The 12,273-nt window shown below is 47.8% G+C and overlaps 1 protein-coding gene across 1 annotated transcript in view; it reads right to left on the bottom strand.

The window, feature by feature from the left end:
- LOC116685781 (cGMP-dependent protein kinase 1) overlaps window positions 1-9,840 on the bottom strand; it is a gene marked incomplete at its 5' end in the record, with an annotated part of 77,956 nt that extends 68,116 nt beyond the window's left edge. The window contains 1 exon segment of the mRNA XM_032510718.1: window positions 9,828-9,840. Coding sequence (XP_032366609.1) covers window positions 9,828-9,840 — 13 coding nt within the window.
- Window positions 9,841-12,273: the final 2,433 nt, after the last annotated feature.

Below are 12,273 nucleotides of genomic sequence, written 5' to 3' on the forward strand. Positions count from 1 at the left end.
TCAAACCTCTTTGGACTCGGTCTTGTCTTGGACTCAAACTTCTTTGGACTCGGTCTTGACTTGGACTCAAACCACTTTGGACTCGGTCTTGACTCAGACTCGAACTTTAATTTAATTTAATTTAATTTAATTTAATTTAATTTAATTTAATTTAATTAAGTTATGTGCAAATACCCTAAAAATTTAATTAATTTAATTAATTTAATTAATTTAATTAATTTAACTTTAAATAAATCACATGCAAAGACCCTAAAAAGGTGAATGTAAGAAGCTCTGTTCTAGCGGCCCTCATAGACCTCAGGTGGTTAGAGGTCAGGGGACGCACCTGGGCTCGGCGTGTCGGCGGCGTGGTGCACGGCGCCGCGGTGCCGGTCCAGCTCGACCTGCAGCTGGCGGATCAGGTCGTCCTTGGTGTCCAGCTCCAGCTCCAGCTCGTCGATCAGAGAGTCCCTCTGCCGCAGCTCCTCGATCTTCAGCTGCAGGGCCAGCTGCAGGTCCCGCAGCGTCCCGCCCCCCTTAGACCCCGCCATGCACACGCACATCCACTGGGTTCCTGCAGGGGGAGAGAGAGGAGACTGTCTAGACCTGGTCTTTATGGAAAGACCTGGGAGATAAATAACATCCCAGAGTCCTGGAGAAGAGGAGGAGACAGAGAGAGGAGAGAGTAGGAGAATGAGAGGAGAGAGAAGGAGGGAGGAGAGGACAGAGGAGAGAAGAGAGAGAGAGATAGAGAGAGAGAGGAGACAGCCGAGAGAGAGAGAGAGGGACTGAGAGAGATGAGGAGAGAGGGTGAGTCATCGGAATGTGGAAGAGAGCTTCAGACAGTGAAGTGTAGGAGCTTGTAGAGTGTAGGAGTGTGTAGTAGAGCGTAGAGAGCGTGGGTAGACGTAGTTAGACGTAGAGTAGAGCGCCGTAGCAGAGCGTGGTTTAGAACGTGAGTAGAGCGTAGTAGAGCGTGGTAGAACTAGGTTAAGAACGTAGTAGAACCGTAGTAGAGCGGTTAGTAGAACGTTAGTAGAGCGTATAAGTAGTAGTAGAAACGAGTAGAGTGTAGTAGAGCGTAGTAGAAGTAGTAGGCGTAGTAGAAACGTAGTAGAGGGCTGTGTTTAGGCGTAGTTTAGTGGAACGTAGTAGAGCGTCTAGATTGTAGTAGAGCGTGGGTAGAACGTAGTAGAGCGTGGTAGAGGTAGCCGCCCCCAGGTAGTAGAACGTAGTAGGAGCGTAGCAGAGCATAGTGGGGGGGGGGGAGCGTGGTGGAGAGTTGCAGAGTTGTAAGTAGGGAGTAGTAGAACGTGGTTCTAGACCGTAGTAGAGGTGTTTAGAGCGTAGCAGAGCGTAGTAGAGCGTAGCAGAGCGTAGTAGAGCGTGGTAGAGCGTGGTAGAGCGTAGCAGAGCGTGGTAGAGCGTAGCAGAGCGTGGCAGAGCGTGGCAGAGCGTAGTAGAGCGTGGTAGAGCGTAGTAGAGCGTGGTAGAACGTAGTAGAACGTAGTAGAGCGTAGTAGAACGTAGTAGAGCGTAGTAGAACGTAGTAGAGCGTAGTAGAGCGTAGTAGAACGTAGTAGAGCGTAGTAGAACGTAGTAGGGGGGTTTAGAACGTAGTAGAGCGGTAGAGAGTGTTAGAAGTAGTAGGAGCGTGTAGACGTAGTATAGCCGTGGTAGAACGAGAGTTAGAGCGTAGCAGAGCGTAGTTTTTTCTAGTAGAAAGTAGTAGAGCGTGGTAGAGCGTAGCAGAGCATAGTTTAGAGAGTGGTTAGAGCGTGCCAGGTGTAGGAAAGTTGGTGAACGTAGAGTGCGTTGGTTTAGAGCGTAGCAGAGCGTAGTAGAGCGTAGCAGAGCGTAGTAGAGCGTGGTAGAGCGTAGCAGAGCGTGGTAGAGCGTAGCAGAGCGTGGTAAAGCGTAGCAGAGCGTGGTAGAGCGTAGTAGAGCGTAGTAGAGCGTGGTCAAGAGCGTGGCAGAGCGTGGTAGAGCGTAGTAGAGCGTAGCAGAGCGTGGTAGAGCGTGGTAGAGCGTGGTTTAGAGAGTATAGTAGAGCGTAGTAGAACGTAGTAGAGCGTGGTAGGGCGTGGTAGGAGGTAGTGGAGCGTAGTAGAACATAGTAGAGCGTAGTAGAGTGTAGTAGAACGTAGCAGAACGTAGTAGAGTGTAGTAGAGCGTAGTAGAGTGTAGTAGAGCGTAGTAGAGTGTAGTAGAGGGGCAGAGCGTGGTAGAGCGTAGTAGTAGGAGCGAGCAGATGCGGGTTACTAGAGCGTGGTTACGAGCGTGGTAGAGAGTAAGTATTAGTAGAGCGTGTAGAACGTGGTAGTAGAGGGCGTGGTATAGAGTGAGTGGAGAGTAGTAGAACATTAGTAGAGGTAAGTAGAGTGTTAGTAGACGTAGCATAAGTTTAGTAAGGAGTGTATAGTAAGAGCGATAGGTAGAGTGATAGTAGGCGTAGTAAGTGTAGTAGAGGGGGTGGTTTAGAGCGTAGTAGGTGTAGTAGAGGTGGTCGTAGAGCGTAGTAGAAGTAGTTTAGAGCGTAGTAGAACGTAGTAGAGCGTATAGAGGCGTAGTAGAGCGTAGTAGAGCGTAGTTAGAGAGGGTTAGAGCCGTAGAAGAGCGTAGTAGAAAGTAGTAGAGGTGGTTTAGAGCGTAGCAGAGCATAGTAGAGCGTGGTAGAGCGTAGCAGAGTGTAGCAGCAGAGCGTAGTAGAACGTGGGTTAGGAACGTAGTTAGAGCGTCGCAAGCGTGGTAGAGAGTTGGTAGAGCGTAGAAGAGCGTAGCAGAGCGTCGTAAGAGCGTAGCAGAGCGTGGGTTATAGGAGAGTGGTTAGAGCGTAGCAGAGGCAGTAGTAGAGCGTGCAGAGCGTGGCAGAGGGGGCAGAGCGTGGTTAGAGCGTGGTAGAGCGTGGTAGAGGACGGGTAGAGCGTGGTTAGAGCGTAAGTAGAGCGTAGTAGGAACGTTAAAGTAGAACGTAGTGAGGGTGGTTAGAGCGTCGGTTGAGGTTAGAGCGTGGTTAGAGGTAGTGGAGCGTAGTAGAGGAGTAGTAGTAGAAACGTAGCAGAAGTAGCAGAGTGTAGTTAGAGGTAGTAGAGTGTAGTAGAGCGTTAGTAGAGTTTGGCGTCGGGTAGTAAAGGGGTGGTAGAGAGTTAGTAGAGTAGTGAGTGTGAGTAGAGTTTAGTAGACTAGTAGAACGTCGTAGAGCGTAGTAGAAACGTGAGCAGAACGTAGTGAGTAGTGAGCGTAGTAGAGTGTGAGTAGAGGACGTTAGAGCGGTAGTAGAACAGTGCAGAACGTATGTAGAGCGTAGTAGAGCGTAGTAGAGCGTAGTGAGAGCAGTAGTAGAGGTAGTTAGCGAGCGTAGTCGAGCGTAGTAGAGGTAGTCAGAGGTGTTGTCAGAGGTTGCGTAAGAGTGTAGGTAGAGGTAGTAGAGCGTCTCGTGTACTTCCGGACAGAAGCTGTGCCGGGATTGGTTTGAATGAGACACGTGTATTCACATGATCGTCTGGAACCACTGACGGTCGATCGCCCCAGAGCTTGATGTCTGTCAGCGTCTACGACAGAAGACAGACAGACAGCAGGACAGCAGGCAGGAAAAGACAGACAGCAGGCAGCAGACAGAGGCAGACAGGCAGAAGAAGGCAGACAGGAGCAGGCAGACAGGCTGACAGCAGCGGACAGGCAGAAGGAGACAGGACAGAAGGCAGACAGCGCAGACAGACAGACTGACAGGGCAGAGCGACAGAGCAGAACAGACAGACAGACGAAAGAACAGGGCAGACGAGACAGGACAGACAGAGACAGACAGACAGACAGGACAGGCAGCGACAGGACAGGGGGATGAGGGAGATGAGAGTTAACTAGCATGTTAGTTAGCAGTAATTAGCTTGTACTAGTGTAAGTTAACTAGCATGTTAGTTAGCAGTAATTAGCCATGTGCCTATGTTAAGTTAACTAGCATGTTAGTTAGCAGTAATTAGCCTGTGCCTATGGTATGTTAACTAGCAGTTGTGTAGTTAGCAGTAATTAGCCTGTGTCTATGTAATGTTAATAGCATGTTGGTTAGCAGTATTAGCTGCGTGCCTATTGTTACATGTTAACTAGATGTTCGTTAGCAGTAATAGCCTGTGCATAGTGGTTAATGTTAACTCAGCATGTAGTTAGCAGTAATTAGCTGTGCCTCTTTACGTTAACTCAGCATGTGAGTTAGCAGAATAGCCTGTGCCTAGTTACGTTAATAGCATGTTAGTAGCGAGTAATTGCCTGTCGCCGTTATCGTTCCTAAGTTGTCATATCCCTACCTCCTGTCTGGTCCATTAAATTAACTGTCTATGAAACTAATGGCAGATAATTAAAAAAACACACAAGGTTAACCAGATATTTCCAAACATGCACCCTTATCTAAAAAAGGGTTGATGTCAGAAAATGCAGACAATACTTATTGAGCCCAAATTATGCGGGTTATAAATGAAGACGCAGGTGGATATGCACGGTATTCACCACAGTTTAAAAGGACTTTCTGACGTATTGTGTATGGCAGCTGTGTTGTGACCGTGATGGCCTGTGATGTATCCAGTGCTGACCCTGAAACGCTTTGTCTCTGGACTGACGTTTTTTATTTATTTAATTGCCATGTACGGCATGTTGCTATATTTGCAACCGAGGCAGGTGTTTATTTATCACGTGCAACCCGTTTGCTCCTGGTCCTCGCTCTCAGCTCCTCAGGAACCTTCCCCCACACTCTTGCATCCCTTCACTGTTTCCACCAGCTTCATCATCTCCTCCTGACTCCTACTCTTCCTCTTCTCCTACTCGCATCATCCTGACCTCCTCCTCTACGCTCTTCATTCCTCAATCTTCCTCCTCAGAAGACCCCAGTTTCCCTGATTCAGCGGGTTAACAAGCTCTCGGAGTTTTCACTAACAGTGCTTTCTGAACGGTGGCCAGGTCAGACCTTGACGCTTCTTGCAGTGATGGAAGAAACTGTCTGATTTCATTTGTGCATCTAAAGTGTTTTCTCGTCCGTTCAACTCGCTGGGATATGCATTGAACGCAGCGAGGCGGGGCGTGAGGGAGGAAAAAGGTGAGTCAGGGACCCGTTTAAAGATAAAGGGATGTTTTCTCATTCCTCACCACAGCCAGAGCGACAGAAACAAACGCAGCTCTTTATCAGGTCAGGGTTTAAGCTTCTGCAGCACATCAAGGCGATACAACACAGACACACAGGCGCCGAACACACACGCACACCACCACACCAACACACACACGACACAGCACAACACGACACACAGTAAAAACACACACACACCACACACATATCTACACACACACACACACAAACACACAACAACACACAGGACACATAATATACAAACACACACACACACACAAACCACACACCACTATATACACAAACACACAAAACACACACACCACACGCGCACACGCATGCACCAGTACACACATCACAGATCATTCACCCGAAGGTCGAATGCAGGAAAAATAAAAGGGATTTGAAATACGGAATTTGAAAGATGCAACATTAACCCTCATGTTTGGTTTTTTTAAGGAAAAGACAAATGGTCGAGGAAAACCGGATTATGACAAAAAACAAAGACAAAGCAATAAAAGTGGACAAAACATGTCAAAATGGGACCCCAGACGGGGTTGAAAATAGATTGAGTAAAAGTGGACATATTCAGTCTGTGATTATCCGCAACATCCAGGACAACAATGAGGAACAACATGGGAACATACATGTGGAGGAACGAAAACAACAAACTGAGACAACAAGGACGACAACAAGACAGAGACAACATGAGGACAACAAGGAGACAACTATGAGGGGAAACATGAGGGACACACATGAGACACACATGAGGACAACATGCGGGACAACAAGCAGACAACATGATGGCAACAAGCAGGGAAAACATGAAGGACAACAAACAGACAACATGGAGGACAAATGCGGAACAAGCAGACAACATGAGGGTAAACATGAGGACAACATGAGGCAACATGAGGGACAAACATGAGTACAACATTAGCGACAACAAGAAGACAACATGAAGACAATATGAGGACAACATGGGGGCAACATGAAGACACATGAAGACATATGATGGACACATGGGGGCAACATGAAGACACATGAGGACAACCATGGGGGCAAACATGAAGGACCAGCCCTGAGGACAATATGAGGAATAGATGAGGACAACATGAGGACACATTAGGACACATGAGGACAACAAACAGACAACATGAGGGACACCAACCAGACAACATGAGGACAACATGAGGACAACAAGCAGACAACATGAGGGAAACTGAGGACAACATGAAGAAACATGAGGGACAACATGAGGACAAACAAGAGACCTGGACAACGCTAGACAACAAAGCGACAACTAGACAGCAAAACGAACATGAGGACAAATGAGGACAACAAGCAGACAAATGAGGGGAACAGAGGACAACATGAGGACAACATGCAGAGGACCCAACTGAGTACAACATTAGGACAACAAGAGACAACATGAAGACCAATATGAGGACAACATGAGGGCAAGCATGAAGACCACATGAGACAAAAGGGAAACATGGATGCGAGGACAACATGGGGGCAACATGAGACATAGGACAATTGGACCATATGAGGAACACTGGGACAACATGAAGACCTTGAATGACCAATATGTAGGACAACATGAGGACGAACATGAGGGACAAAATGAAGACAATTATAAAGGAACAATATTGAGGATCAACATGAGGACGTGACATTGCAGTGAGGAGAAGTGAAGACCAAAGCAAGGAAAGGGGCAAACATGAGGAGCCGTGAGGAGACATGAAGACAAATGAGGGCAAGAAGGACAACATGACACAATGGCCAGGGCAATATGAGGACAACATGAGGAAATTGATAACGAAGACACGAGTAAATCAGTGACACGAGGCGACGTTAGAGGACATCTCCTGTCCAACAGCCCAAAACGGGCGGCCTGCGGACGCCTTGTCAGAATTTCTGATTTTTTTTTTTGGAAAAATGTCTGAATATTTGCCGGTTGAGGAGCAAGCCTGCGTGAGGATGGGATAGCGTGGATTACCTGTGACGTTGCCGTGCGTGATGAGGGTAGCCAGTGCGTTACCTTGACGGTTGCCGTGCGTGATGATGGATAGGTGCTGACCTGTGACGGTGCCTGTGCGTGAGCTGGATCAGCGTGCGTTACTGTGACGGTGCCGTGCGTGATGATGGATAGCGGTGCGTTCCTGTGACGGGTGCTGTGTGATGATTGGAGAGTGTGTTACTGTGACGGTTTGCCGTGCGTGATGATGGATAGCGTGCGTTACTGTGAACGTTTGCCGTGGTTGTAAGACGGATATAGCGTGCGTTACCTGGTGACGGTGACGTGGGGTAATGATGGATAGCGTGCGCTTACTGTGGAGGTTGCAGTGTGTATGACGTGATATAATGTGCGTACCTGTGACGGTTGCCGTTGCGTGATGAGGATAGCGTGGTTACTGACGGGTTGCCGTGCGGGTTGCAGTTGTACAGGATGGCCAGCTCTACCGAACACCTTGGCGGCCGATGGTGCACAGCGATCGTCCCCTGTTGGTCCACCTCCACCGTCCCTCTGGGCGACGACACATCCAGGGCCCATCAGGCGCGCGGCGGCCGTTAGTACCGTAACCTGAGCAGCCGTGGACACGCACGAGTGCAACGGCACGCTTAACTTGGCCTGTTAGCAAAGGGTCAGTGGACCAGTCAAATCAAGGTTATTTCAGCGCCAAATAACTGGAAATTACAGCGTCACACCCACCATAATACCAGAAGAACTAGTGGATAGAGAGAAGATAGATAGATCGCTAGATAGAAGATAGGATAGATGATAGATAAGATAGATAGATTAGCTCGATGGAGGATGGAAAGAGATGGATGGGAGAGATAGATGGAGAGGATCGAGATGGGATGGTATGGTGGAGTGAGAGATGGATTGGAGGAGATGGACTGAGAGATAGATAGATAGTAGATAGATAGATAGATAGATAGCATGGATGGAGGATAGATAGATGGATGAGAGTAGATAGATAGAGAGATGAGAGATGGATAGATGGAGAGATGGAGGAGGGATGGAGAGATAGAGGGAGAATAGAGGAGAGATGGATGGAGAGAGAGATAGGATGGATCGAGAGGATAGGTAGATAGATAGATAGATAGATAGATAGATGAGAGATAGATAGAGGAGGATGAGAGAAGGTAGATGGACGGAGGATAGACAGATGGATGATAGATGGAGTAGATAGATGGATAGATAGCATAGAGAGAGAGTAGCAGAGAGATAGATGATAATGGAGGTATTAGATAGATGCGCTGGTAGAGGATGAAGATGAGGATGGAAGGAAGTATGGATGATGGATGGATAGAGATGAGGATGGAGATGTGAGAGAGAGGATGGATGGATTGGATGGATGGAGAGATGGATGGACTAGATAGACGGGATGGGATGGAGTAGATAGATAGAGGAGAGATCGAGCTAGACGGAAATGGAGGATGGAGGGATGTTTGGTCCGTCCACACCATCAGAAACTGAAAGCACCCACTCAGAAACACATATGGATGTAACCCCACCAGACGGACAGACCCTGATGCTTTTGGTGATCCAACCATTTCCTCTGTCATGGCTCAATGAAAATCTATCCTCGCGTTCTTTGTACGCCGACCCAAAGCACATGCATTTGAATGGTATTTCTATACTTACTACGGTGGAAAAAAACAACTGCGGGTCTTTACACTTTCTAAAACGGTGAGGATTATTTAGTTTTAATACTTTTCTCCTACATTTTCCTGATGATGCAACAGGATTTTACTGAAGTTGAGATTTTCAATGGCAGGACTTGACTTGTAACGGAGTCGTGTTTTAAGTACTTTTATGCATGCAAAGGATCGTGAATGCTTCTTGCACAAAGCAGTAAACACGTCAGTTAGATAATACTTAATATTTATGTGATTGTCAACGCGTGCGGCAGAACGCGGCAAGGTCTCACCCTCCAGGACGTAGACGGGGAGCCGTCGTCTCCCTCCGGATCAGCAGCAACCTTTGGCAGCTGGTGGGAGCATGCAGCCAGTGACTGGTCAGGTATTGACACAGACAGCACAACAGGGGTTTACCACAGCACAACACACACACACCACACACACACACACACACACACATACACGCACACACATACACGCACATCAAGCACACACCAGTCGTGGTGGCCATTCTTGTGGGACCAGTCATGAATTAATGCATTCCACTAGCCCCTTTTACCTCAACCATTAACATCAAAGACCTAAATGCCTAAACTTACCATCACCTCACACTAACCCCACCTAACCTTAACCTCCCCCAGCACCTAATCATAACACACACTCACCCTAACTAACTCTACACCGAACCTCTACCCTCACCCTAACTAATCAACCATCCATCACCTAATCATTAACCCTCAACCCTCACCCTAACCTTAAACCCTCAACACTCACGATAACCTTAACCACTCACCTACCTACGCACACCTACATACCATAACCCTCACCCTAACCTTAACCATAACCCTCACCCTAACCATAACCCTCACCCTCACCCTCACCTCACACATACCTACCTAAACCTACTCCTAAAAACACAGCTTATTTCCGTCAAAAAGGCCTTTAACGTTAGGGGACAGATTTGTCCCCACAAAGCTGTCAGGACCCATAATCATACTGTATTCACAGTTTTTGGTCCCCCAAAAAATGTAGATAAAATGGTACAAACACAACCGCACACGCACAACGCACGCACACACGCTGAGGTTACCTGCCCATGTTCCGAGTTTCATGAAGGCGTGTCCATCAGAGCCCTCTGGATCAGCTCGCTGGACCTGCAAAAACACACCACATAGAACCATGTCATCCAGTGTGTGTGTGTGTGTGTGTGTGTGGGTGTGAGTGAGTGTTGTGTGTGAGTGTGTGTGTGTGTAGATGTGTGCGTGCGGTGTATGTATGTGTGCGTACCCTTGCTTTTGCCGTAGCTGGTGAGCGTGAAGTCGGTGAGCTGCGAGGGGTCCAGGGCCGTGGGCTCTGCAGAGATCGCCTGTCTCTTCACCGCTGAGGCTCATCAGGACCAGCGGGAGTCTGGACCGTGCACAAAAGAGACCACGAAGACCCTGGTTTACGGGGGGGGTCATCAGGCAGGACTCTCACCCAGGAGACCGGTGGTTCACTGTCCAGTTTCTTTTCTCACGTACGGTAAGAAACATAGAGTGTAAGTGAAATGTTTTCAAGACCAGACACGCAACGGACGAGATAAATCCGAGTGTGGGTGCATTATGAATCAGGGCTGGAGTACCCGGACTCGAGACCAATTTTTCTATGGTCTCGGACTTGGTCTCGGTATCTGCCACTGGTCTTGCCAGTATCTGGCGTTGGGCTTCTGGCTGGACCGAGTCCAGGTGTCTTGATTATGTGATAATGAAGCTATTGGAGGGAAAGTGAACACCCAAAAGATTGTTTGATCATGTTCTACATAAAGACCTTTTTCTGTCCTGGACTCGGTCTTGTCTTGAACTCAAACCTCTTTGGACTCTGTCTTGTTTGACTCAAACCACTTTGGACTCGGTCTTGTTCTTGGACTCAAACCTTCTTTGGACCGGCTTGTCTTGGACATCAAACCTCTTTGGACTGCATGTCTTGTCTGGACTCAAACCTTTTGGACTCGGTCTTGTCTTGGACTCAAAATCTTTGGACTCGGTCTTGTCTTGGACTCACAAAATTCTTTGGACTCGGGGCTTGTCTGGACTCAAACCACTTTGGACTCGGTCTTGCTTGGACCAAATTCTTTGGACTCGGTCTGTCTGGACTCAAACCTCTGTTGACCGGTCTTGTGCTTGGACCTCAAACCTCTTTGGACTCTGTCTTGTCTTGGACTCCAACCTCTTGGACTCGGTCTGGTTTGGCTCAAACTTCTTGGACTCGTCGTCGACTCTGGACTCAAACCACTTTGGACTCGGTCGTGACTCAGACTTCAAACTTAATTTAATTTAATTTAATTTAATTAATTTAATTTAATTAATTTAATTAAGTATGTGCAAATACCCTAAAAATTAATTAATTTAATTAATTTAATTATTAATTAATTTAACTTAATAAATCACATGCAACAGACCCTAAAAGGTGAAGTAAGAAGCTCTGTTCTAGCGGCGCCTCATAGACCTAGGTGGCTTAGAGGTCAGGGGACGACACTGGGCTCGGCGTGTGGCGGCGTGGTGCACGGCGCCGCGGTGCCGGTCCAGCTCGACCTGCAAGCTGGCGGATCAGGTCGTCCTTGGTGTCCAGCTCCAGCTCCAGCTCGTCGAGAGAGTCACTCGCCGCAGCTCCTCGATCTTAGCTGCAGGGCCAGCTGCGTCCGCACGCGTCGCCCCCCTTAGACCCCGCCATTGCACAAGCACATCCACTGGGTTTCCTGCAGGGGGAGAGAGAGGAGACTGTCTAGACCTTGGTCTTTATGGAAAGACCTGGGAGAAATAACATCCCAGAGTCCTGGTCTAGACCTGCTCTTTATGGAAAGATGGGAGTAAATACATCCCAGAGTACTCGGTCTAGACCTGCTCTTTAGGAAAGACTGGGAGAAAATAACATCCAGAGCCTGGTCTAGACCTGCTCTTTATGAAAGACCTGGGGATAAATACATCCCGAGTCCGGTCTGACTGCTTTATGGAAAGACCTGGGAGATAAATAACATCACAGAGTCCTGGTCTAGACCTGCTCTTTATGGAAAAGCCTGGGAGATAAAAAATCCCAGAGTCCTGGTCTAGACCTGCTCTTTATGAAAGACTGGGAGATAAATACATCCCAGATCCTGGTCTGACCTGCTTTTATGGAAAGACCTGGGAGATAAATAACATCGAGAGTCTGGTCTAGACCGTCTTTATGGAAACCTGGGAGATAAATAACATCCCAGAGTCTGGTTTTAGACCTGCTCTTTATGAAAGACCTGGGAGATAAATAACATCCCAGAGTCCTGGTCTAGACCGTCTTTATGAAAGCCTGGGAGATAAATAACACCAGAGTCCGGTCTAGACCTGCTCTTTATGAAAGACCGGGAGATAATAACATCCCAGAGCTGGTCTAGACTGCTCTTTAGAAAGACCTGGGGAATAAATAACATCCCAGAGTCTGGTCTAGACCTGCTCTTTATGGAAAGACCTGGGAGATAAATAACATCCCAGAGTCGGTCTAGACTGCCTTTATGGAAAGACGGGGAG

Source organism: Etheostoma spectabile, chromosome 3 (assembly GCF_008692095.1).
Source record: "Etheostoma spectabile isolate EspeVRDwgs_2016 chromosome 3, UIUC_Espe_1.0, whole genome shotgun sequence".
Taxonomy (NCBI): domain Eukaryota; kingdom Metazoa; phylum Chordata; class Actinopteri; order Perciformes; family Percidae; genus Etheostoma; species Etheostoma spectabile.